A 25,820-nucleotide genomic window follows, 5' to 3' on the forward strand; every position below is an offset into this window, starting at 1 on the left:
TCAGTTGGCGCTGTCGTAAGGCTCGCCCTGAAGGGAAAATGAGCCTCCAAAGTGTTATCTACAACACCCAACCCAAACCAGTACTGGTCATTATTTACATGCATCCATTGGGATTCAAGTTATCTGAAGAAAAACGAAGACTCCAGACTGCTATTCCCCACTATTGAACTGCCCCATTTCCTGCATGATTTTCTATCAGAACCAGGCGATTTTGCACCACTCCAGCAAAGAGGGGGCAGGCATCAAGTGAAATCCCAGCATGAAACCCACAGAGCTTCACTTGAACAGAAAGAAATGGAATTTCACTCGGTTTTAATACTTCTTTGGAATACCCCAAAGGATTTTCTGGGTTTGAAAACAGCAAATCCGATGCTTTCACAGAGCCAGCATCCTTACTGGCTGGGGCAGAGCTTTATTAGTGATGACTGAAGGGAAGACGAAGGGTTTGGGGCTGTGACATGTCACCATCCCTGCAGGACAGGGCTCAGCTTACTTCCAGCTGCCCTGCTCCCCAGCTCTCTGCATGCAGGGTGATGGGAAGTGAATGAGGGTTAAAAAGCCTCTTTAACTGGTGCTCTTGTCAAATTAGCAGGGCAAGGCGCTGAGGCTGGGGCTAATGGATGGAATAATTGATGAAATATGTCGGATTTCAGCCGAGCAGGTTCACACCTTCCCCAAAGGTTTCCAGATGGGGCATAATTATCCCCAAACTGGCTTCCAGAGCCAGGGCGCGAGGGGAGGACCGGTGATGGGGGGAATTTAGACAGCAGAAAATTGCTCCCACAATTAATCCCAGGCACTTAATAAACTCACCAAAGAACAGCAGGGATGGGGGAGAGATCCCCTGAGGATTTTGGTCAGGTTTTGGTGATGCTGGTGGAAGTTTTCACCTCTTTGTATTGGTGGGGAAGCAAAGGTGGCACCGGTTTTGCTTCTCTCCAAACAAGATGGCGAAAAGGGGAACTTTCTCCTCTCCTCTGCTCCTCTGTCCCAGTAGGGTTCAAGGGTTGAATCATAGAACCTTAAAGCTCATCCAGCCCCAACCCCTGCCATGGGCAGGGACCCCTTCCACTGGAGCAGCTTGCTCCAAGCCCCTGTGTCCAACCTGGCCTTGAGCACTGCCAGGGATGGGGCAGCCACAGCTTCTCTGGGCACCCTGTGCCAGCGCCTCAGCACCCTCACAGGGAAGAGCTTCTGCCTAAGAGCTCAGCTCAGTCTCCCCTCGGGCAGGTTCAAGCCATTCCCCTTGGCCTGGTGATGTAAAGCAGGGGGTGATCTACGTGCCCCTCAGTGAATCATTGCTAATGTACATCAGGGGCCTTTTATTCCTTGGATTTCCAGCTGGCAGTGCCCAGTCCCCATGAAAACCAAACCCAGAGCAGCTCAGTGTCCTGGGGTTTATTTTAAGGTCTAAACCAAGCTATGTGCTTTATTGAGGGGGGATGAAGAGGGGAGGGCAAGGGGGGATGATCACTTGTTGTAAGGATTTTAATGTCCCTATGATTTCAACTCAACTCAAAGCGGTGATGAAGCAGGGCACAGATCCTGGATGACCCAGTGGCTCTGAGCACAGCCATGCTGGGGGGAAGAGATGCTGATCTGATGGCACCAGTGTCAGCTATACCCAAGAAATCCACCTAAGCCCAGGGCAGGGAGCTGGGCTTCAACCAGGCTTCCTGCTGATGCTGCAGCGCTTGGGACAAACCCTTTTTGAGTATCCTTTTTGCAGAACCCCCCCTTTCAAATCCCTCCTGGAGATGCTGGAGCTCTGCAAAGCTAAAGGGGAGGAACGAATACTGATGTGAACTTCCCTTTCCTTGTGTCCCTCTAAAAGCTCCCTGTCAAAGCCAGATCCAAGCCCCCCCCATGATAGACACCCATGTTTGTGTGTCCCCTGGGCCACCTCTGCACCTTCAGGTCACCTCCCCATCAGTAGCTCCTGTCTTGCCTTGCTCATGCTGTGATTCATGGAAACAGGTCCTGGGTGCGCCGGGGGTGTCTGACACCATCCAGGGGACGAATCCTGCTCCCACTCGTGGTGGTGCTCCCCTATAGGGCAGGATTGGGAAAGAGGGTGCAATGGAGCAAAGCCTTTCCCCTGCACTGTTACCTTCTCTGGTAGGTCTCCATCCCCCTCCCAGGCGATGCTCCCAACAGCCCCTCCATCCTTTTCCCTAGGGATGGCTTTTTCCTCCTGCCAACCAGCCGGAATTCCCAGGGGAGAAGCGCAGGGAGCAGCCAGCGCCGCAGCATCCCGATCCCTGCGCTCCGGCTGGAGATAGCAGGGATGTTCGTTAGTGTGGCAGCGGTGGCGTGTGGGAGGGCAGACGCCAGGCTGTCTGCTCCCACTTTGTTGGGCTTGTTATTAACTTCTCCTTGGGCTGCCATTAACCCAGAATTCCTGTACTTGGCTTCAGGCTTTCCCCGCGCCGGCTCTATCTCCAGCGTGTAATTACAGCTGTTGGGATCTCCCTTTATCTTGCATCTTGTAGGTTTGTTACCTGGCACATGCTTCCCTACACCCCCCAACACAGCTTTCCCTGCTTCCATCCGCCTCGCCACTGCAAGCGGGCAGGGGAAGGATCCGCAGCTTCCAGCGCCTCAGCTTTGCATTGGTTAAAGCCGCATCCCGAGCTCCTCCATCCAGAGCATCACCGGGCAGGTGACTGCATCCCGCATGTCCCGGCTGGCAGCTCCCTGCCACCGTGTGGGTCTCGGCGTGTGTCAGCACCTTCCAGCCCCGAGACGGAGACTTTTGAGTCGGCTCCAAGCGCGGCCGTGATTTATTTGTTTAATGTAATGACTCGGCTCGAGGTGTTTGCTTTGGCAGCAGCTTCCCCCCCCTCCAAACCCCAAACCCTGCTCAAACAGCGCGTTCCGTCCCTGCCAACCCACGCCGACACAAACACGAGGGCTGGGACCTGACCCCGTGCCTGGACGGCACCAGTTCCTGCCCTGGAGCTGCTGGAGCCGCTGGGAACCAGCAGCCCCCCCACCTCGCCCCGGGTGAGTGATGCTTGGGAGCTGGGAGGTTTTACACAGCCTGAAGGTTTGGTGCCAGTTTCTTACCCCGGCTCCCAAGGGAATGCAGATCAGGTGGAGCTGTCCCTGTGCTGCCGTAGTGGGATGAGGGATGGGGCATCCCCTCGGCACAGGGATGCTGAGGGTGGTACCTGCAGACCCCCGACCCAAAACTGCTTGTACGGAGCTGGGGAGGAGGAGATGGGATCCCTTCATCTGGTGTCACCGCTGCCTCACTGCTTGCCGATGGGGCTTGCTTGGAGATTCCCACATAGGGGTATCCACTCCCTCTCTAGCCCCACAGTATGGAGGGGTGGGATGTCCTTGGCATCACCAATGAAACAGAGTTGTGACACCTTGCCCAAGGAGAGGGAATTTGACCCTGAGAATCCTCTTTCTCCTTGCCAGAAGTCAAACCTAAACCACCCATGGGGACTCCAGCATCGGCCACAGGGACCCTGGCTCCTCTGGTACATGGTGGATATTTTGGGATACTTCAATTTACATGTAATTATGGGTATTTATTACATCCATCACATAACAAAGGGCTGGGAGAGCACAGACGGCTGGGAGCATTTGAACCCATCAGATCCAGCCCTGGATCTGGTGCCACCACTGGCAGCCACTGCAGGACCAGGGATGCAGCCCCCAGTCCCAGCATCTCCCTCCCACCCTCAGCACCGGGGTGAGGAGCACCGGAGGGAGCAGAGGGGCCGGGAGCTCATCCCTGCAAGCCAGCACCCGTTGTGGAGCCGGGGAGAGCTGAGTCACCCCGGCAGGGAAAGTGAGGAGCCGGGATGAAAGCAGATCAGCTTTGGCCTTGGTGCCGGCCAAGCCAGGCCCCCTGGGGATGCCTCGGCCAGTGCTGGAGAGCATCCGGATTTCTCCCTGTTGCCTCTATTTCCTGCTTTGCCCCTGCTTTTGCCTTTTTGGGGAGTTTTCACTTTGGCCCCTGCAGTTTGGTGACCTGGGCACTTTGGGCTTCTCCCCATGCCCAAATTTAGGGTTTACATCGGATTTTGAGCCCTGAGGACAGTCCCAGGGACACTGGTGCTTTGCTCAGCGCCATGCTGGGGTGAAGGGACATGGGCATCCCAGAGCCTGTGCCCAGCACCAAGGGTCCGGCTATGCTGGAAATGACCCTTACGGAGGTTGGGATGGGGAGAGGGAGCAGAAGGCACCAGCTACAGGGGGTCAGAGGTGGGTCAGGGGAAGGGTTGTTGGACATGTGGGGCAGGACATGAGCCCCAAGTGTCCTGGGGTTAGCCCAGAGCTTGGCTGTTAACACTGGAGCTCCTGGCCCCTGCTTGGCGTGACTCAGCCCTGGCACCATGGCCAGATGGAAGCATGTTTTGGGGATGGTTTAATCCCCAGGGAGGGTGGGGATGGGGACCCTCCCTGCCAGCATCCCCATCCGCCCGGCACCCGCTCCCTCGGGGCAAACCCCACTCTTGGAGACCTGGCAGCTGGTGCTGGCTCCCCCAACCCATCCCTGCGCTGCAGCCGGGCCTCACAGACCCCATCCAGGGCTTTGCATGAAATCTGGGACGGGAGGAGGTGCAGATCCCCCCCTGCCAACAGCACCCAGGCTCCGGCTGGCTGTCCCCAAAGGCGCTGATGGCACAACCAGCCCGATGGGGGGGGGGTTTGCTCCGGTTGGCAGCCGGGGTGGAGGCCGCGGGACTCCTCGGGGCCCCACGCACCCCGCCAGGGTCAGGGCTCCCCGGGGCGCTGGGAGGGAGCGGTCGGGCAGGTCGGCGCCTGCCGCCGGGAGCGGGGCCCCGCGGGGACCGGGCGCTGCCGACGCCGGGGAAGGGGCCTCCCGTCTGCCGGGGCAGGCGCCGACGGGGTGGCTCTGGGGTTCCCACCCCCGCGGGTGTCCTCCCCCCAGCACCCACGAGCACTGCGGGTGCGCAGGGACTCCTCCGGCCTCCATCCCTCCATGCGCTGTCCGTCCCCTCCCGTCTCCATCCCTGCCGTGTCCCCTGTTCCCGCACAGGTGAGCTGAGTGCGAGCGGCCTCGGCTCCACCGTGTCTGTCCCCCGAGCGCCGGGGCTGCCTCGTGTTCCCCTTAGAGGGGATCCATCCCCCCAAGGGCCATGTGCGTGGAAGTCGCCGTCCATCCCGGAAGGTCCCTGGGAAGGGGGTGATCCCCCAGCACGGAGCACCCCAATATAGGGAGCAACAAGGGGAAGCCCCGCTGGGGAGACCCAACCAGGGCATGGTGGTCGCGCTGCGTCCCCCCGGGTGTCCCCTCGGGGCGGGTGCATTGCTCCCGGCCAGGGGAACCGACGGGGGGGGGGGGGGTGCGAGCAGGATGGGGACACAGAAGGGGCTGCCCCCGAGGTGGGGGGCAACCAGAGGGGTGCCCGGTGGGTGACGTCACGAGGGGCGTGGCCTTCCGCCGGCGGGGGCGGGGCGGGCGGGGGATCCCCGGGGCGCGGGGCCGCCCTCGGCAGCGTGGAGCCCGTCGGGGGGCGGCGGGGCTCGGTGCGGCTCCGCGGGCTCCGGGGGCTGCGCGCCCCGGCCCGGCCCGGCCCTGCCCACCATGACCATGAGCTCCGTGGCCGAGAGCTTGCTGGGGTCCGACCCGTCCAAAGCCGCTTTCCTGGAGCTCGGCCACCCATCGCCGCCGCACTACCCGCTGCACGGCCTCCACCCCGCCAGCCACCCCCAGCACGACCCAGCGCCCTTCGCCTCCTACGGCCGGCCCGGGCCTTACCCCTACCCCGGCGGTGCCCCCCCGCTCCCTCACGGAGGGCCCTACCTGCCCTACCCGCCCCCCGGCACCCAGCACCCCCCGGCCCAGCTGGCCCACGGCGCCAGGCTGCAGGATGCAGGTAAGGAGGGCGCGGGGTGCTCGGCGCTGCGGACCCGCTCCCGGGCACCCACCCGGCGTGGGGCCACGGGCGTTGATGGGCAAGCGCAGAGACGGAGCTGTCGGAAGCGCCGTCGGGGCAGCGGCGCTGCGGGGCTCGGCCTGACGGGGCGGGGGCTGCGTCCATCCCTCCCTGAGCTGGAGCCGCATGGGGAAGCGCGGCTGCGTGGTGGCAAGGAACACTGGGGATGGGGAGCATCGGACCCCCGGCTGCCCGCATCCTGCCTCAGAGCCGCCTGACGCCCGCGGATGCTCTTGTCCTCCCTCTGAGACCTCCCGGTCCAGGCAGGCTCTCCCCTTCTGCCCCGTTGCATTCCCATTCCCCACTGCTCCAATCTCAGCTCCCTGCCCCCGTTCCCATTCCCCACTGTTTTCTCCCCATAGTCATGCAAAACGCTTCCGTGCCCTGTGCTCACCCACCTTAGCCATGTACTGCTGATCTAGGGACCACCAGCATCCCCATAGAAGGGACCCACTGGGGTAAGGGACTCTCCTGTTGCCCCCTTTGTTTCCCCATCGGGTCCTGCCTGCCCCCCAAATTGGGTGCACGGCAGAGGGGCCTGTGGCCTGCCCACTTTTGAACCTACATAGTTATATTGGCTGGATAATCCCATCCCTCCCTTTCTCCTCCTCTTCCCCCTTTGCTTTACCTGTGGCTTAAAACGCTCCAGCAAAGCAAAAGCAGGTCCCACTTTTTTCCTCCCCTTCCAAACCTAACCTCCAAAAATCAAACCCCACAGCAGCCCAGGGCCTGGGGGGGGTGGTTTGGGGTTGGTTGTTGGGTTATTTCCTTTAACCTCCCACCGTGCTGCTTTAACTCTGCTCCTCTCCCACCCCAAGACCACGAGAAGCCCCTGGCCATGGCCAACGGGGAGCTGCGCATCAGCAGCAAGGGCAAGAAGCTGCGCAAGCCGCGCACCATCTACTCCAGCCTGCAGCTCCAAGCCCTCAACCAGCGCTTCCAGCAGACCCAGTACCTGGCGCTGCCGGAGCGCGCCGAGCTGGCGGCTCAGCTGGGGCTCACCCAGACCCAGGTACGGCCTCAACGAGGGGCGAGGGGATGCTCGCAGCCCCATAGCCGTGCACCCCACAGGAGCCTCCTGCCTATTGCTGCTCCGGGAGGGACTCTTGCACTGAGGCTGCGTCACGATGCCGGGGTGCAGCTGGAACGCTGCCGAGCCGGGCCGTGCTGCGGCGGGGGAGCTGGCGCCGGTGGGCCCCCGGGGCTCGGGTTCGGGGTGCTCCTGCTCGCACCTCCCAGCGGCACCGGGACTTTCCCAGCCCCGCAGCCTGGCTGCCGGCCCGGCCGTGCCCGGTTGCTGGGCGGCCCTGGGCCGTGGGATGGGGCGAGTGGGTTTTTGAAGGCGATGGGGAGAGACAGGCAGGCGGCAGCGGTGCAGCCCGGAGCCAGGGGCGAAGCGAGCTAATAAAGCTAGGGAAGGAGGAGACAAGTGGGAACCTGCCGGCAGCGCGGGGGGGACTGCGGGGAGGAATGAGCGGGGGCCACCACCCCACCGTGCCGCACCCCAGCACCAGCACCCGGCTGGGCTTGGGGGGCCACAGCCCGACCCGGAGTGGGGGCAGTGGGGATGTGCATCCTGGGGCCTCCTGGCTTGCTCTCCACGTGTTTGTGTGGGCTCCTTGTGCCTCTTCCCAAATCCTCCTCTTAGTGGAGTCTCTGGTGGCTTGTAAGGGGTTGGGCTCAGAGCCCGGTTTATCTCATAGACCCCCGTGCCCAATTGGCTGTGCTCCCTGGAAAGGGTTGGTGCAGATGGAGATGGGGACCACAGGTCCCCATAGTTACTGATGCTGGGGGTTTATGGGGGTGTGCTGACCACAGACCCCATCCTCCCCACTGACACCTCTCTCCTCAGGTCAAGATCTGGTTCCAGAACAAGCGCTCCAAGTACAAGAAGATCATGAAGCAGGGCTCCAGTGCTCCTGATGGGGAGCACCTCCATAACACTGCCTCCCTCTCCCCCTGCTCCCCCAACATCCCTCCTCTCTGGGACATCCCCATGCCGGGAAAAGGACCCCCCCTGTCCTCCAGCAGCTACATCAACAGCTTTGGAGCCTGGTACCAGCCTCACCCACAGGACACCATGCCCCGGGCCCCCATGATGTGATGCTGCCGTTGGCTCCAGCACTTGCCAGCACTGGGAGGACCAGTGAGGGGGATGCTCTGTGGCCACCGCCAAGGGACTGGGGAGCCCAGCGAAGCCTTGGGGGACCTCAGCAAATGGAGAAGGAGGAAGAGGAGGAGGAAGGCGACCGCAGCCTGCAGGAACCTGTGAATTACTTGCTCCATCGTGGTCCAAAGTGATGCAGCTCCGGCACAACACCTTGATGTCACCATCCCGATGGGATAGGACTTGGCCTCCAGTCGCAGCCCTGGGTCTCTCTGTTCATAGACAGGGGGCATGGGGGGGACTGGAGAGAGGCTGGGGGGGTCCCCAGACCCCCCCTGGCCTGGCTTTATTTATAAATACCGTCCATTATTGTATGCCCCCCCTATAAATAGCTGTACACTTGTAATAACCTCTCCTCTGTGCCTGCTGGGGCTCTGACCCTGCTATGGGAGCAGACACTTCAGTCCCTGCCCTTGGGAGCTCCCATCCCTTGGGAAAACAGCCCCGTGGGGATGGGAGCGCTGAAGCAGGGAGCAGGGGCTCTGCCCCCCCTCCCCAAACACCGGTGTGGGACCTGATGCTGTTTCCAGACTGATTCGAGGCACAGTTGCAGTGATTGCGGGGCAGGCTCCTCGTGAGGGGCTTCTCATGGGGTAATTACAGGCAATGTGGAGCTGGTGAAGGTGTTGGCCTTAATAAAGGTGGTAGGGGAAGGTGGGGGGAACCTGGGGTTCCTGCCCCACATCTCCAACAGCCCCTGGACTCGATCCCTGGCTCTGGCAGGGGGAGTGTTTTGGGAATAGGGGATCCTTTTCCGCTGCAGGTTCCCTCCTCAGTGCATCTCCCACCTCCTTTTGTGCCTTCCAGAGGCCAGAACCCGGCTGGAAAATACATGCTTGGTATTCCCCACTTTTCCCAGTCCCGGTCAGTGCTTGTCCCCCATGATGGGGATGGGACCGGCACTGAGGTCTCCCCTTGCTGGGGCAGCGGGGTACTGAGGTTGCCTCCATCGCACAAACATGATCTGTGCTCCCAATGCTCCCACTTTATATTCCTCCCATTCCAAGGATCCCTTCCTGCCCCAGTGACCACATTTCCCATCCCAGCTGGACGTTGTGATGCTGTGCATGGCTCTGTTTGCTCTGCACCATCAGCAGCACATGAGGCCAACTGGGAGTGGGTTTGATCCCTCAGCCAAGAGGTTTGGGGTGCTGGTGGTGACCCCACCGAGCCACAGGCATGGTTGGCCCCTGCTGTGTCCTGTGATGGCCACGGGTACATTGCAGCAATGGGATGTGGAGGATGTGGAGGCTGCGGGCTCAGCACCCCTTAGGACCAACTGAGGCCAAGGTGGAGTGGATGATGTCCCATGTGGGGATGAGGGGATGAGTCCAGCAGAAGCAGGGGTCTGTGCAGGGCAAGACCTTGGCTTTATTCCCCCTGAGGGATGGAGCCCATCATCCCCACCAAGGCTTTATGGAGGTGGATGGGTTTGCTTTGCGCTGCTGTCAAAGGAGAACCCAGCTCCTTGTGGGTGGGATTTATCCCAGACAAGGGCTTGGGCTGGAAGGGGCGGCTTTCCTCAAGGAATTACTCTGCAGCCATGGGAAGGGGCTGGAACGTGGTGGGGTCCTGGCTCCAAACGGTGGCTTGGGATGCATCTGGGTGCTGAGCAGGGGATGGGGAAAGCAGGAGGCAGAGGCTGAGGTGCCCGATGGATGTGCTGCCAAGGACCTGCAGCCAGAGCCGCCCACAGGCCCCGGCTTGCAGCAGGAGGGAGGCAGCAGCCATGGGCTCCAGGAGCCAGGATCCATCCCACCCGGCACTGGGACGGTGACTGGCGCCTGGACCACGCAGTGGGGACACCCACAGCTCCCCCTGCACCCAAACACATACATGGGAGAGCCATGGCTGACCCCACATCCTGCTCCAGCCCATCTCTGGGCACCCCTGGCCCCCATCCCGCTCGGGATGCTCCTATGGGATGGGGATGGGGACGGGGATGGGGCTGGGGACAGGGATGGGGTTTGGAGTGCAGAGAAGGAGGCTTGGGGGTTGTTCTACCCTTTCTGCAGCTGAATCAGATGGTGGCCCAGGAGATGCCTGCACAGCATCACTGGAGCTGCTTTTGCCTCTTCAAGTGTCCCCACTCAGAAAAGGCCCAGAGCTCCCAGGCATCCCTCTCTGGTAGGGTTTAACCCACTGGATGGGAGAAAACCCATTAGGGGATGTCTTGGGGATGAGCTTCCTCAGGTCCCTCTTGTTCCACCTGCACAGGCTGGAAACCCAACCAGCTCCCTCCAAAGCACCAGGGCAGATTTGGGCATTGGGGAGGACCTTGTGTCCCTTTCCTGTCCCCAGCCCATTCAGGGTGATGGGACATGGACAGGGGTCGACACAAAGCGTTTCCATCCTGTTTTCCAGAGCTGAGAATGGAGCCGGGGCCCTGGCTCGTGGCAATGCTGTGGTTGCCCCGTGTCGCTCCGGCTGCCGCGTGCCGGGTTAGCCAAGAGCTGGGAGAGGATGAGGATTGGGAAAGGATGAGGACGCGGTGGATGCCAGGCTGTGGGTGAGCAGCTGCCCCCGCTCCTGGTGCTGGCAGCAGTGTGATGCAAGGGGATGGATGCAGCGTGTCGCAATGGGGAAAGGTGATGGCAAAACCCCCTTCAAGAGGCTGGGTGTCCCCAGCATCCCCATCCTGGTACTAGGATGATGAAGGACGCTCATCCCATTCCCATGCCAGGGCCGGGTGAGGGATGCTGGGAGGATCTGGGTGATGTTCCCACCGCGGTGGGGGGGTCCTGCCTCTGGCTCTCAGGCTTCATTCTGCTTTTGGGAGCACTCTGGGGTATCAGCTGCTAGCAGGAGGATCGAGCTTGGCCCTAGGGTCCTGCAGCCACAGGAACTTATGGCTGCCCCATCCCTGGCAGTGCTCAAGGCCACGTTGGACACGGGCTTGGAGCAAGCTGCTCCAGTGGAAGGGGGTCCCTGTCCATGGCAGGGGTTGGAGCTGGAGGAGCTTTAAGGTCCCTTCCAACCCAACCCATTCCATGGGGGGACAAGGGGACTATAACATCCCCTGTGTCCATCCCTGCTGCACAAGCTGCCTGCAGACCCCAGTGCTGGAAGGGAGCAGGATGAACCTCGCTCCACAGGCAGGGATGCTCCCAGCATTTCTATATAGTGTGTGGATATGGAACCTTCTGCCTTTCCCTTCCCTCCATTAAAAACCCAACAAAACCCCAGTGCCAGCTCGCTCTGTGCCTCTCACTCCAGGCAATGCCGCTCCGTTTCCTCCTTCCCAACCCGCCTCCTCCCCACTCTTGCTGGCAGCTCCCCCCTAATCACCCCCATGTCTCCAGCCTGTCTGCCCGCCGCCGGCTCTGGGGCGCATTGCACACAGCCTCCAACCCCAACCCCAACCCCAAGCACCGCATACGGGGGGCTGGCAGCACCCCTTTGTGTGCTGCAACTGGCCTGGTCATGCAGTAGCCCAATGGGGATACCCAGGGATCCAGCTGTGCCCGATGCTGGGTGCATGGGAGGAGGTGGGGAGCTGCGGGGTGCAGCCCATGGGGGGGATTGAAGGAAACGTTCATGGGTGTAAAGAGTGAGGTTGGCTCCGTGTGGACTATGGGGATGTGGGGACACCACTGGGTGCATCCCAGCTGTGTCCAGCACTCAGCAGAGCTGGGGTTCACTGGATGGTGCAGAGGGACCATCCCCAGAGCCACCCCATGGAGGGCTGAGTGCTGTGTGGGGCTGAGGGGGAACCCTCCAGGATCATTGGGGATGGGATGCAGGGCTCAGTGAGGATAACACTGGGATGGATGTAGGGGCTTCAACCCCCGACCCTTTGCTGCACTGCTATGCACGGAATGATGCTGGTGACAGCAGGGCAAGGCAACCAGCAGGGTTCAACCCCAAGGACTGTCCCTATCACTGGTCACTGGAGCCCTCCCAACCCCAGAACACTGATGGGTGAAGTCACCATCTCTGCAGACCCCATGGTACCTTTGGGGGGGGGGGCTCCCATCCCTTGCTCATGAGCATCCCCAAAAGGGACACCAGGGCAGCCCAGCGCCTTCCCAGTTTGCATGGCCAGCAGTGTACTGGTCCCAGTAAGCAGCAGGAGAAGGAAGCAGGTCCTGGAAGCAGTGAGGAAGACTGCAACCAGGAGTAAAATTCCCTTCCTCCAGATTCCCTCTCAGCGGGGCAGAGTGGGACCCAGGATGAGCCAGCATCACCCTTAGGTCCCTTAACCCCCAACTGCTCCCCAAACTAGGGCACAGGGGGTTTAACTCCATGTTTTCCAAGCCAGAAAACCCAGGAGTTCCTCCCTGCTCATCAAAAACCCTCCCCAAAAACAACGTTTGGAGCTTTCAAATTCAAACCACTTTTATTCACTCTTCGAGATCAGCTTTTGGTCACTAGGAAAGCAGCAAAGGTCGCTCGGAGGAAGCCGCTTTGTCCTTAGAGGGGGCTCCCATCACCCAATTTGGGGTGTTTTCCCTTTTTTTTTTCCTTAAAAAACAACCCAAAAAAAAGCAAACAACAAAACCAGAGCAAAACCAGTTTGGTTTGGATCAACTTTATACAAACGAACCTTTATGTACACTCTCTTTTTTTCCCCCCAATACACCCCTATTTATATATAAGGCAACATAAATAAGACCCTCGGGACTGTACAACGCGTATGAACACTTCTTCAAACGGCACTTGCTGCTTTTAAAAAAATAGCATCATCCTCTTAAAAAATAGTAAAATTTCTTTTTTCTTTCTCTTTTTTTTTTTGTTTTGTTTTTTCTTTTTTTTTTTCCCCTCTAAAATGTGCTGTCCATTTGCTTAGGAAATAGGCATCCCGCTTCGCTGGGAACTGAACTGACACGGATGGAGGCACTGCTGGGAAACAGAGTTTAGCACAGTTTTTCTCTCTACAAAATAACTTAAACCGTTCCTGAACTGTTTAAATATTAAAATAGCTTTTTTCTCCCCTTCCCCTTAGGTTTTCGATTTATTCTTAAATAACCACCTTATTGTCGGAGCCGGTCCTCATCCCGCGAAGCCGCCACCGGAGCGGATGGGCTGCAGGCGATGCTTTGTTCCCGTGGGGTATCCATGGTCCCCCCCGCATCATCCTCTCATCCGATGCCGTGAGGGTGAAGCTCATCCCGCTCCTTCGGCATCGGCGATGCGCACCCGCATGCATCCTCCTCCCCACGGGCCTGGGTGCAGGTGCTCTGGGTGCCCCCTGTGCTCAGGGAGCCCCCCCAAAGGCTCAGGGTGGCCCCAAGAAGCAAAGCTCCGGTGAGAGATTCCCAGTGGGATGCGGCTCCTCGGGGGCTGGTTTTTATTAGGGGGTGATGGAATAAGGATAAAAATGCAGAAGAAGAATTCGCTGCCACCTTTTCCTTGCCTGCCCTGGGCTGGTAGCTAAGGAGTTTAACCCTTTGGAGTCCTCTTGTTCCTGAGATGAGCTGGGAAAGGATAGGATATCTAAGAGTATATTTAGGGGTGTGTGTACATGGGTGTCCTTTTTCGCTTTAAAAATAGAAAAAAAAAGAAGAAAAAAACCCAAAAAAAAGTAGGGGGAAAAAAAGGAGGCAAAGGAGTTCTGCCACTGTCCCTCATTCCTGGTCTCAGCTCCGGGCTCTTTAATAGACGGCACCCGTGTTTGGGGGCGGCCCCGGGGAGGTGTGATGCATCGCGGCGGCCGGTGGCGGCTGGTGGGGTCCGTGGGGTCCGCTGAGGGTCTGGGGGTGATACCAGGGGTTGTGCTCCTCCAAGAAGCCCGGAGAAGAGCTGTAAGGAAGCGGCTGCGGGAGGGGGGTCCTGCCCGGCGCGGTGCCGTGCGAGTTACTGTCCCAGACGGCCGGGGAAGGCGGGGAGTTGCAGGCCATGGAGTCGCTGTTGTTGGGGCTGTGCTCCAGCGGCACCTCGCCGTTCTTGTACAGCTTCTTGAACTTGGAGCGCCGGTTCTGGAACCAGATCTTCACCTGGCAAGGAGGGAGAAGGGGGGGGTCAGTACCCCCGGCACCGAAAGCGGGTTGAATGGGATGCTCGCGGTGAGGAGGGGATGCGGATTAGGATGGATCCCACTGAAGTGGGAAGGGATAAGGGACATGGGCACCACGGGGAGCTTGGCAGGGCACGAGGACTCACACACATAGTGCATTGAGGGAAGCCCCCCCCAGCTTGGCACCCACATGGCACCCATGTGGACCCCAGACTACACAGAGCTGGGTGGGAAGGGACAACAGCATCATGGGGACCCCATTGCAGGAAACCTGCCACAAGACCCCCAAACCCCCAGGATGGCACCCGGGCTGTGGGTGTCACCCGGATGCACCACGGTACGGGTGTCCTGGGGACCATGGAGCATCGCAGGGAGCCCTGGTGGGGACACGGGCGTCGCGGGATGCCCGTCACTGCAGCATCACGGGCGTTGGGAGCGTCCCTGGAGCTGGGTGAGGCGGCGCTGGACGCCCTTGGCCCCTGGGGAAGGGGTGGGTGGCTGTCACCCAAACAGGATGTCCCTCTGGGAGCGGGTGACGCGCTCCGTCAGCCCTTTGCCGAGTGTCCCCGATTGCTTCATCGCCCAAGGGAGGAGGAGGAAGGCCGGGAGGCGCTGGGGAGCGCCAAGCCAAGGGCGGCACAAGGGCGCCGGTGCCGGCCCGCAGGCAGGGAGGGTGCTGGGGATGGGATGGGGTGCGGAGGGAGCCCCCCGCTGCGGTGATGGGGGGGTGACAACCGGCTCGTCCTTGTGCAAGTAGATCGGTGGGGGGGATCTGTTCCCGCACCAGGCAAACCCCAGTAGCGAGGGTTTCACCCCAAATCATAAGGGGGAGCCCACAGAGTCCCTGCTCTTCCCGTCCAGCCTAAACAGCCACCCCAGCACGGAGATCCTGGGGGGAATGTGGATCCTATCCCAAAATCCCTTCTCTTTGCCTGGACCAAGCAGCACGGGGGAGCCGGAGCACGGGGAGGAGCTCCCTAAGGGAAGCCCTGGAAAATCCAGCTGGAAGAGCAGGGTCTGGCCCCCAGGTGCTCCCACGAGGCACAGGGCCAGGACCTGCTGCTGGGATGGGGTGTCTCAAGCACCCTGTCCCAAATGTCCCATCCTGCATCTGGATTTGGTGTCCCACATTCCCAGCGTGCCGGCTGTGTTGGTGACCCAGGGCTCTCCCAGACACCGGGGCAGGATTTAGCCTCTGACCCTGCCCGGTGCCGGAGCAGAGCAAGGTCTAGGACAGGGCTTGCTCCAAGGGGAAGGGGATGAACCCCGAAACATGGGATCGGGCTTGGCTGGGATCCTTCCCTTCTCTCTGCTCCTTCCCTCCTCTCCACCTTTTCCTCTGCTCCGCACGGGGAAATCTGGCAGCAGGGACCCCTGCGCCCATGAGCAAGTGGGCAGCATCCATCCATAGGGACCCGCAGCCCCCGTCCCCGCCATGGGAACAGAGCCCCCTCCCAAACCCCACCGGTTCGGGCTATGCAAGGCTCCTGCCCTGCCGATCCCTCCTGCCTGCGGCTGGGAACTGGGGTGCCGGGGGGTGCCGGGGGGGGGCTCAGCCCTTACCTGGGTCTGGGTGAGCCCGAGCTGGGCGGCCAGTTCAGCCCGTTCGGGCAGCGCCAGGTACTGCGCTTTCTGGAAGCGGCGCTGCAGAGCCGCCAGCTGGTAACTGGAGTAGATGGTGCGGGGCTTGCGGATCTTCTTGGGTTTCCCATTGACCATCCGCACCTCCGGCTCCGGCTCCTCCTTCACCGACACTGGGCAGACAGCGGAGGTGTGAGGCTGGTGAAGGGGTCCCAGCGCTGAACACCCCCCCCCCCCCACTTCCCATCTCAGGGTCATCACATTCCGTGTGCCCCCATCCCCTGATGGCCACATCCAGCATGGACCCATCCCACTGCATCCCCCCAGCAGCACTGGGGATGCCAGAGGGGGCTGATCCCTCTCCCCATCCACAACAACACCCCTATCCCCAACTTGGGGACGCTCAGAGGAGTGCAACTTCACTGCCGTTGTCCCAAGGGACTCATGGGATGGATACAGCCCCCCTTTTCCCAAGCATCCTACCTGCTTCTTGGGCCGGGAGCTGCTGGTCCCTGAAGTGGCTGTACTGGCGGTAGGAAGGGCTGTAGGAATAGTCAGATTTGGGCGAGTAGGTGCCGGCGGTGCCGATGCCGTTGAGGTTGAACTGGTGGTAGGGGTAGTGGCTCACAGGCTGGCTGTAGGACTGGCCCGGGTAGTAGTCATGTTGGCTGGTGTAGTAGCCCAGGTCGGTGACGGAGGACTCCGGTAAGGTGGGAGAGTCCTTGGAGGCGGCATGGCAGCTCAGGGAGCCCGAGAGGTCGGTGAGGATGCTGGAGAGCTTCTTGTCGAAAGAGCCACTCATTGCTGGAGCTGGGCAATGCGGGGAGGGGGGGGGGAGCTGCCTGCCTGGCTGGGGACCCCCCAACCCGGCCGCTCCGGTTGCCCACGTCAGGCCTGGGGTGCCCAGAGCCGGCTCCTCCACACCAGCTCTTGCGAGGAGCAACCAAGAGACTGTGCCCAAACCTCCAGCCCCGGCCGCCTGCTTAAAGCCTTTAATTAGGGAGCAGGGCAGGGTGGGTGCGCATTCCGATTGGCTCCAGAAATATTGCCTGGGAGGCAAAATAGGCTCCGGCCTCCTCTCTGCCTCTCTCTCTCTGTGTTTTTTTCCTCTCCTTCCCTTCTTTCCCTCTCTCAAGAAACAACAAAGAGTGGGTGAAGGAGGGAGAAGGGATAAATAGAGACCGCAGGCTCCCGTCTGCGGGAGCAGGGGAGGAAATGGGGGGGGACTGGCTGGGGCTCTGGGGACACTGTGAGTCAAGGGGGTGCTTTCTGTCTAGGGGTCTCTTGGTGATGAGGGGGGATTTACAGGGGGAGCAGCGCTGGGGGGTGTTTGCTATGGGTTAGAGCAGAGGAAGGGATGGGGATAGGGATGAGGAAGGGTCCAGGGTTGGGATTGGGTGGCTGTAGGGGTACGTTTTAGGACAACACCCCCCCTTCAGGTCCCACCTTCTCCCAGTGTCCCCCAGTTCAATGTCGTGCCCCATGGAGTGGTCCCTCAGGTCCTCCACCGACCTGCCCTTCTCCACCTGCCCTGTGGGGACCTCGGGTGGTGACAAACCCCGATTCTGAGGACACTTCTCCTCCTCTGGGCCCCTCTCGCACTCCCAGTCATGGTCCTGACACACACCCCCTCCACACCCCCCCCCCTGCTGCCCTAAGAGCCCCCAGCAGCATCACCCAGCCCGGGGTCCCCAAGCCAGCCCCTGGGCTGTGTCCAGCCCCCCCCCCCATATACCCAGCTTTGGGGACTTATTTGGGGGGGGTCTCTGCTCTGTTGGCAGCTCCTTATCCCTGGGAGGGGCTGGGGGGGCTGCGGGCGGATCCTTAACTCTGGAACGGGCTTTTCCCTCTCATCTCCCCCTCGTCCCATCCCTGAGCCCTCGCCGCTCCTCCCCGCCCCGGCAGCAGCACCGCGCAGTGCAATGGCGCCATCTGACGGGCTGAATGGGGAACTGCGCCTGGTGGGGCCCCAGGTTCGAGTCCCGGCCCTGCCGGCACCGCACGGGCCGCGGGTCAAGCGGTGAAATAACCCGAAATGTGAAGAGAAGGGAAATGAGAGGGATGGAAAGGGAACTGGAAGGGGGAAAAGAACAGGAGAAACAGAATTTGAAATGATAGAACTAGAAGTAAAATAGAAAAATAAAGAAATATAGAAATAGAAACTATAGAAATGCAATAGAGAAATATGGAAATGGAAATAATAAAAATATAATAGAAAAATGTAGAACTATAAATAAAACTAATAGAAAGAGAACTACAGAAATAGAACTAATAGAAAGAGAGCTACAGAAATAGAACTAATACAAACAGAAGAAATAGAAATAGAAACAATAGAATAGAAATGGAAACAGAAAGAGAAACAGAAATAATAGAAATAGAAATGAAATAGAAATAACTCGAGATCAATTCCAGATTTGAGGCATTGTTTCAGAGGGGACAGAAATGCCTGGGACAGCCCCAGCCCTGCTCGCAGCTCTGCAGGGCCCCCCCGTGGGGAGGTTTCCCAAGGTCCCAGAGGAGCCGCAGGGACATCCCCAGGTCGCCGGCCTGGCTGTCCCTGCAGCCGGACTGTCACCAGGGCTGGTTCGTGCTGGGACAGGGTTCCTCCAGCAGGAAAAGCTGGTTCGGGAGCTGCAGATGGGGGAATGTGCCCGGGGAGTGGGACACAAACGGGGAGCAGGTCCGTGCGGTCCTGAACCAGTTTGGGACTGGGAGGCACTGGTGCCTCCAGTTGCTGGAGGTTATTCAGCAGGGCTGGCCTGAGAACGGGAGCTCATGGATGAGGGCAGCTTGTGAGGAGGGAGCAGTGTGGGGGGACCAGGACAGAAGTCGCTGCATGGAGGTACCTGGGGGTGTCTGCAGGGGCAGAGCTGGCAGGGGTGGAGCTGAGCTCTTAGGCAGAAGCTCTTCCCTGTGAGGGTGCTGAGGCGCTGGCACAGGGTGCCCAGAGAAGCTGTGGCTGCCCCATCCCTGGCAGTGCTCAAGGCCAGGTTGGACACAGGGGCTTGTAGCAAGCTGCTCCAGTGGAAGGGGGTTGGAACTGGATGAGCTTTAAGCTCCCTTCCAACCCAAACCAGGCTGGGGTTCTGTGATCCTATCCAATAGTTGCATATGTAGCTCTGTGTAGGTAATTTGTTGCCCTTATTTCAACTTGGTTTACTTTTACTTCCTTAATGGCTATTGCTTTTTAAATGTTCTTCCTCTGCCTACATTTATCCCCTTTCCTGTCTTGATCTTTTAATTCTTTCTTCTCTTTGCGCAGTGCTGCTGCTTCTAAACCTTTTTCTCCATCTGCGTTTTCCTTCACTGTTGTTATTTTTTTGTTATTTTCTCTTTAAATCCCCAGGATTTTAGAATTTTCTGCTTTTCTCTCATTCACTGTCTTTATTTTTCAATTCTCTATTTGTTGTCTTTGCTTTCTAACTGACCTTTCTGTGTCTCTGTTTTAGTTTCCTGTCCCTTTTCCATATCAGTTCTTTATCGTTATCTATTCCCTGTAGCATTTTAAATGTTCTTCCTATGCATTTAGTACCCCACAACCCAAGTTTTTCCATGGCTTTTTTCTTTTCCACGTGGATTTCTCTTTTTTGTCTTTTTCTAGTTTTCTTTCCCACATAGGATTCCCTATTAGCCAATATGTTTTTCTTTTTTCATAGGATCATGAATCAACAGAGAATCCCAGCTTGGTTTGGATTAAAGGGACCTTAAAGCTGATCCAGCTCCAACCCCTGCCACGGGCAGGGACCCCTTCCACTGGAGCAGCTTGCTCCAAGCCCCTGTGTCCAACCTGGCCTTGAGCACTGCCAGGGATGAAGGATGTTTGTCAAGGATGGCTTCAAACCATTTCATGTACCAGGATACTGAGGGACAAAATCCACTGCAGGGATGGAGATCTCCCCCCTGCCATGATGCACAACCATGACCTGTTGTATTTACAGGTAGTGGGGACTCCACTTTGGGACTGGGACCGGCACTCACTCACGAACTACCTCAGCCCTGCATGTCTGGCTCTGAAGGACTGTGTGAGGTCCCATCTACCTGTGCCTCTGTGTGCTAGCCATGGACCCTACACCAGGCGATGGAATGGAGGAGAAGGCAGAGATGAAGCTGGCCCCAGGTATTAGCATCTCCTTATCCTTACTCCTGCCACACTTTGGAGCCATCCTCTTCTTGAAGGTGCTCCAGGGCCAGCGCTCCAGGCCCGTATGGGAAGGGATAGAGCAAGGCTGCAAGGACTGATGGTCATTTGCTGTGCAGCAGTCAGGGATGTCTTCCTCAGCTCCAAGGGACACAGCACAGGAGGTAACCCAGTGCAGTGAGTCCTACCCTCTCTTCCTCTGGGAATGAGGAAAAGTCATCATTGAACCAACATAAATTGTCTCCAGGAAGGCACCTTTTCCCCTGAGCAGAGGGGAAGAGTTCCCACGGAAGGAAGGAGGACTCGGAGACCCAGGCTTGGATGCAGCACAACTTTAATGAGGGTAAAGAAGAAAAGGAGGTGGCTCCCAGGGAGCACCAGGGGCAGGCACCAAGATGCGGTGCAGCTCCTGCAGGGTGTCCGCCTGCCTGTCCCTCACAGGGAGGGAGGGAGGCCAAGAGGTCCCCACTGGGCTGGTGCAGGAGGTGGAGACAGGAAAGGAATGGAGAGGAGAGTGGGAGAAGGAAACAGCGCCGCGAAGCTCTATCTCCTGTCCAGATCCATGGTGGGAGGTGGTGGAGGTCCTTGCCCGAGGATGCTGGCAGCAGCTTTAGCAGGGTCTGCACCTGGTGCCGCAGTAGCGGTTGGTGATGCAGGAGAGGTCGAAGCACCCGGAGTTGATGGGCACTCCCTCACAGCTGAGGATGCTGCCAACGGCAGCGGAGGTGGAGGAGCCCACAACGGTGTTCTGAGGGAAGGAGCTGAGGATGGGGCCGGGCAGGGTCACCACCACGGGGGAAGGCTCAATGACGACGGTGGAGCTCTGGCACTGCCTGACACAGCACTCATTGCAGCTGTTGGCCAGCGGGGTCGGGCCGCAGGGCTGGCAGGGCACGCACGGGTTGCAGCAGGACATGTCTGGATGCTGGAGCTTCACCTGGACACAGGGCAGGGGCAAGCAGAGGATGGGACACGGGAGCAGCAGCTCTGCACCCAAGCCTGGGCAAGCCAAGGCACCTCCCGGCCCAGCACACGCTGAGCACCTCCAAGCCCAGCAGCCAGCTCAGCTCAGTCCCAGCCTCTCTCTGCACAAGCCCTTCTCTCCCCTTCCCTCTCCCACCACAAGCAGCTCCCAGCCCTGCGCTACCACAGCCCCGCTCAGCTCAGACACACGGGCAGGAACGACCTGCTCTGGAAGCAGCAGCACAAGAGGCTTCGCACTCACCTGATTCCCAGCAGAAGGAGGCGAGAGAAGTGGATGAGGAGCAGAGACCTGGGCTGCCTTTTATAGTGGCCCTGCAGTGCCTCAGGCCCACAGGCACCTTTGTGGCAGCAGGAATTTCCTGGCAAGCCCATGGCAAATGCAAACCCTCCCAGGTAATGGCAGGGGCCGTGTCCCGGTTTCCGGCACTGCTGCCTTTTAATTTCCTGGCTCATGTGCTTTGCCATAGGAAGGCTTCTGTCAGTGCCGGGATGAGGAAGCCCAAGGGTTTCCAGGCAGAACCACGTGAGCGCAGCAGAAGCCTCCCATCAAGGGCTGGTGCATCCCGTGCAGGCAGGGGATGTGCTCCTGGCTCATTCCTGTGGGCTTGCTTGTGGCCACACTGTGGGAAATGGGCCCCGCTCTGCTGCTTCTGTCCACGTGCGCGAGGAGCCCCATGGACAGGACACGGCAGAGGTGCCCAGGGCACCAAAACGCAGCCTCTGCCCTCTGCAGCCTCCATTTCTTGCCTCGGGTACAGGAGAAGCCCCATGAAAGCCTCCCCATCCATGCAGACCCGGACCCTCAAGCAGTCCCCGTCTGATGCAGGGATGCTGGTGACTGGGATGGGACGCAGGCTCCTCATGGCCAGGCCATCGCCAGATGCCCTCTGCAGCTCCTCTGCCTGGTGCTGAGTGAGGAGGGCTCTGAGCCCTTGCACCAAACAGGGATTGAACCGCAGGGACAGGGCTGCAGGTGCTGATGTGCTCTGAGATGCAGGACAGGCTCCCTGGGTCTCAGGGGCAGGCTCAGAGCTTTGAGGCCAACTCCGGTGGGGATCCAGCACCAGGACTTCCCTATCCCCCATCAGGAGCAGTCTGAGGAGCTCCCGGCTGCGGCTGGGAAGGCCGGGAATTGTGACTGAGGGTGAACCAAGCCAACCCTGTGCTTTGTCATGGGCACATCAGGCAAATCCCTCTTCACACACATAGGAACTTGTGCCACAAGCGCCCCGTCCCCATCCCGCTGGGTGCGGAAAGGTGGAGCCGGGAATGGAGGAGGGAGTTGAGTGTGTGAGAACGAGGAGGGATGGGGCGAAGGCGTTTGAAGGGGTTTTGCCCGTTTCTCAGCACCCGGAGCTGTTTCTCACTGTCAGCTCATGAAAGGAACCTTCCCCAAGTCAAGTCCGTGGCACCCGATGCAGTTGGCAATAATCCCTCTGCCTGTATCTCAGCCCACGACCTTTTCACCTGACTTTCTCCTCCTGTCCTGCTGGGGAAGCAGAAGCAGGCAGCAGCAGGGTGGCTCTGGGAGCCAGCCACGCTCCTCTGGGTGCTGCCCCAGTTCCTGCAATGAGAAGTGCCAGCAGGGTTTGTCATTCCCATGGGCTCTCCCTGCTTTCTCTCTGGGCCACCCGCAGCTCTCCCTTGCTCCTGCTGCTGTTTCCCTCAGAGGACCGCGGGCACTGATCTCAGGTGCTCTTTGCACTCGTGGACCCGGGCACCAGGTGCAGGTCCCAGCCATGGGCAGAGCCGAGCCCAGCATCGCTCCTGGCACAGCCTCACATGGGCGAGTTCAAGCCCAGGAGCCTGGCGGGCAGGAGGCTGTGAAGGGGATGCCCTGTGCTGGTGCCTTGCTTCCTGCTGCTCTTCCTGACCCTGCGGGCACAGCTCCCACATCAGAACCAGTGACAGAGAAGAAGCCCTCGCTCCCTCGGGCATCCCAGCCCTCCTCCATCTGCCTCTCTTTGCCCAGGCACCCGTCCTTCGGGGCCGCTCTCTCCGGCCCATTCCCTCTCAACGCTGCCCTGCTGGGAGCACAAGGGGAACATCTCCGGGCAGAGATGCAGCGAGGGAAGGGCTCGCAGCCAGGGGCTGTGGGGGAGCCACAGGGGTCGATCTCAGCTCTGAGGGGCACTGTCTGAAGGAGGCCACAGCAGCGTGTCCTGCCCTCCTGTCCCCCTGCAATGGGGCAGGCTCCACTTGCAAACACGTTTGTTTCCTCGGGGCAGATCTCGTTTCTTCTGCACAGCTTTAGAGAGCCAAGGAGCACACAGAGCCAGAGGCTGCGATGCAACAGAGTTTAATGAGTCCGAAGAGGGAGGCAAGAAGTCTGGAGAGGAGGTCACAGTGAAAGGATCTCAATGGGCAGCCGGGAGTCAGTGCCCAGGGATGGATGGGGCTGGGCAGGTCCCCCCTAAGCAGCAATCAAGGGCTGCAGGGAGCAGAAAGCGAGAAAGGCAAAGGAGGGAAAGCACAGAGTGGAGGAAGGGAATGCGAGGCAGTGGCCATGTTTGCAGGGAACCCAGGCTGGCCCCTTGCCCGGGGCTGACTCCCTTTGCAGGAGGAGGGGGGCACGCTCAGCCCCTCTCCAAGGCACGGCCGCAGTCTCCGTCGTTCAGGCGGGCGTCATCTGCTGGGGTCGCGGGGCTCCTTGGCTGGGCTGGCACCGGTGGCTTTAGCAGGGTCTGCACCTGGTGCCGCAGTAGCGGTTGGTGATGCAGGAGAGGTCGAAGCCCCCGGAGTTGATGGGCACTCCCTCACAGCTGAGGATGCTGCCAACGGCAGCGGAGGTGGAGGAGCCCACAACGGTGTTCTGAGGGGAGGAGCTGAGGATGGGGCCGGGCAGGGTCACCACCACGGGGGAAGGCTCAATGACGACGGTGGAGCTCTGGCACTGCCTGACACAGCACTCATTGCAGCTGTTGGCCAGCGGGGTCGGGCCGCAGGGCTGGCAGGGCCGGCAGGGCTGGCAGGGCTCGCACGTCTGGCACTTCTCAGGGCAGGACATGGCTCGGGGCTGCAGCTTCACCTGGAGAGAGGGCAGGGAGGGAGCAGAGCACAGGGACCCGTGAGGAACAGCCTGCAGAGACACCCAAGGGAGCACAAGGCACCTCTCGTGTGGGGAGCTGGGGCTGTGCAGGGGAACGAGGGATCCTTTGCCTGAGCCCTGCCAGACCTTCACAGAGCATCCTAGCACCAGTCTGCAGCCAAAGAGCCACCCCAGCCCATCCCCAGACTCTCTGCATGACAGACCGTCTCTGCTCGGCCCTCTCCCACTGCCACCATCCCAGAGCACTAACACAGCACCAAGGAGCAGCTATCAGCTGAGATGTCCTTGCAGGCTGCACCCTGCCCCATAGGAGGAGTGGGTGAGAATGGGGGCTCCAGCTCACCTGGTTCCCAAGAGGAGGCTGGTGGCAGAAGAGCTTGAGAGAGTGACCCGTTGGGCTGGCTTTTATACTGACCCCGCAGCGCCTCAGGCACAAAGGCAGGCACTGCACAGGCAACGATTGTCCTGCACGTTCCTGATGAACGGAAACATGGCAGGTAATGACATGGGACGTGCTGCTGATTCCCTCTATGCTGCCGTTGCACTTCCTCCTTTACGTCATGCCTGTGCCCTCAAAAATGTTTCTTTTGAGCACTGGGATGAGCGGTGCCGTGATTTCCAGGACAAGAGTGCGTCAATGTGGGCAGAAGACACAAAGTAAGTGCCAGAGGGGTCCATTGCAGGCCGGTGGTGTCAGCCTGGCCTCACCGGGTGGGTTTTGTGTGAGCCCGCTGAGAGGAAGCGCCCCAGCTGACAAAACACAAGTGATGCTCAATGCAATTCCCCAGCCTCCACTGACTGATACCCAGCACGGCCCAAGCAGTGATCGGTCCCTTCCCGCTCACTCCCCACAGTTGCTATCCCAGCATGACATGGTTAGGAATATCGCTTTGGCTAGTTTGGGTGAAGTCCTGTCTCTGTTCCCTCCTGGCTTCCTCTGCCCCTCCTCACTGACAGAGCACGAAAGACTGAAGAGTCCATGGTCAGTGTAAGAGCTGCTGAGCAACAGCTAAACCATCAGTGAGTTACCAGGGTTATTCTCAGGCTGAAGCCAAAGCTCAGCACTGCATCAGCTGCTAGGAAGAGAATTAAAGTGTCCCAGCTGAAATCAGCACACTGGGCTTTGCCAGAGATGCCAGGACCCTGCTGCCTTCCACAGCTCCAGGAAAGCACCCACTGCTCAAAGACCCCCTTTCTGGGCAGCACCCCGTCATTTACAGCTGGAGGATGGCTGGGTAGGTGGCAGCAGTGCACAGATCATCCTCTCAGAAGCTGTTTCGGGGCCGTTGGCTGCAGCCCTGATGTTCACCTCCTTCCTCCTCCCAGCCTCCCTAGGTTCCCATTCCTTTTCCCATAGCTCCCGGCTCTGGACATGGGCCAGTCATGGCAAAGGGCTCCCCCATCCCCACCAGCACAGTAGATCCCTGGACTGCCAAAGTTTTCACGTGAGTCCTGGGAAGCAGCTCAGCCTCTTGAGGCAGCCTGGAGGCAGCACGGAAAGGATTGGCTTGGGTTTGGGGATCTCCTGACGGAGACCTGAGTGCTGTGACCCTGTCCGTGTCCCCTCAGGTAACGGGATGGAAGGAAAGAGAGGACAAGGCACTGACTCAGAGGAGCCTTTGGGGAAGAATCAAGGATGGGAGGGCTGGAAGCAGCTGGGGCGCTTCCTCTCAGCGGGCTCACACAAAACCCACCCGGTGAGGCCAGGCTGACACCACCGGCCTGCAATGGGCCCCTCTGGCAATTTGTGTCTTCTGCCCACACTGACGCACTCTTGTCCTGGAAATCACGGCACCGCTCATCCCAGTGCTCAAAAGAAACATTTTTGAGGGCACAGGCATGACGTAAAGGAGGAAGTGCAACGGCAGCATAGAGGGAATCAGCAGCACGTCCCATGTCATTACCTGCCATGTTTCCGTTCATCAGGAACGTGCAGGACAATCGTTGCCTGTGCAGTGCCTGCCTTTGTGCCGAGGTGCTGCGGGGTCAGTATAAAAGCCAGCCCAACGGGTCACTCTCTCAAG

General features: G+C 59.6%; 4 protein-coding genes across 4 annotated transcripts; 1 reads left to right on the top strand and 3 right to left on the bottom strand.

The window, feature by feature from the left end:
* Positions 1-5,444: 5,444 nt before the first annotated feature.
* Positions 5,445-8,405, top strand: LOC133219265 (homeobox protein box-5-like). The gene is made up of 3 exons (XM_061366456.1): positions 5,445-5,861; positions 6,740-6,933; positions 7,774-8,405. Exons 1-3 carry the CDS (start codon positions 5,570-5,572, stop codon positions 8,023-8,025), a joined length of 738 nt encoding a protein of 245 aa, XP_061222440.1. The 5' UTR covers positions 5,445-5,569; the 3' UTR covers positions 8,026-8,405.
* Positions 8,406-13,247: 4,842 nt separating this feature from the next.
* Positions 13,248-16,591, bottom strand: DLX3 (distal-less homeobox 3). The gene is made up of 3 exons (XM_061366559.1): positions 16,109-16,591; positions 15,608-15,798; positions 13,248-14,024 (listed from the first exon to the last, which is right to left on the bottom strand). Exons 1-3 carry the CDS (start codon positions 16,425-16,427, stop codon positions 13,683-13,685), a joined length of 852 nt encoding a protein of 283 aa, XP_061222543.1. The 5' UTR covers positions 16,428-16,591; the 3' UTR covers positions 13,248-13,682.
* A 3,523-nt stretch (positions 16,592-20,114) lies between these two features.
* Positions 20,115-20,959, bottom strand: LOC133219311 (feather keratin Cos1-1/Cos1-3/Cos2-1-like). Its single transcript, XM_061366560.1, has one exon. It carries the CDS (start codon positions 20,677-20,679, stop codon positions 20,374-20,376), a length of 306 nt encoding a protein of 101 aa, XP_061222544.1. The 5' UTR covers positions 20,680-20,959; the 3' UTR covers positions 20,115-20,373.
* Positions 20,960-23,182: 2,223 nt separating this feature from the next.
* On the bottom strand, positions 23,183-24,381 carry LOC133219312 (feather keratin Cos1-1/Cos1-3/Cos2-1-like). Its single transcript, XM_061366561.1, has 2 exons — positions 24,140-24,381; positions 23,183-23,775 (listed from the first exon to the last, which is right to left on the bottom strand). Exon 2 carries the CDS (start codon positions 23,752-23,754, stop codon positions 23,422-23,424), a length of 333 nt encoding a protein of 110 aa, XP_061222545.1. The 5' UTR covers positions 23,755-23,775; positions 24,140-24,381; the 3' UTR covers positions 23,183-23,421.
* Positions 24,382-25,820: the final 1,439 nt, after the last annotated feature.

This window comes from Neopsephotus bourkii, unplaced genomic scaffold (genome assembly GCF_033783945.1).
Source record: "Neopsephotus bourkii isolate Nb327-2 ecotype Australia unplaced genomic scaffold, CSIRO-AGI_Nbou_v1 NB_1346, whole genome shotgun sequence".
Taxonomy (NCBI): domain Eukaryota; kingdom Metazoa; phylum Chordata; class Aves; order Psittaciformes; family Psittacidae; genus Neopsephotus; species Neopsephotus bourkii.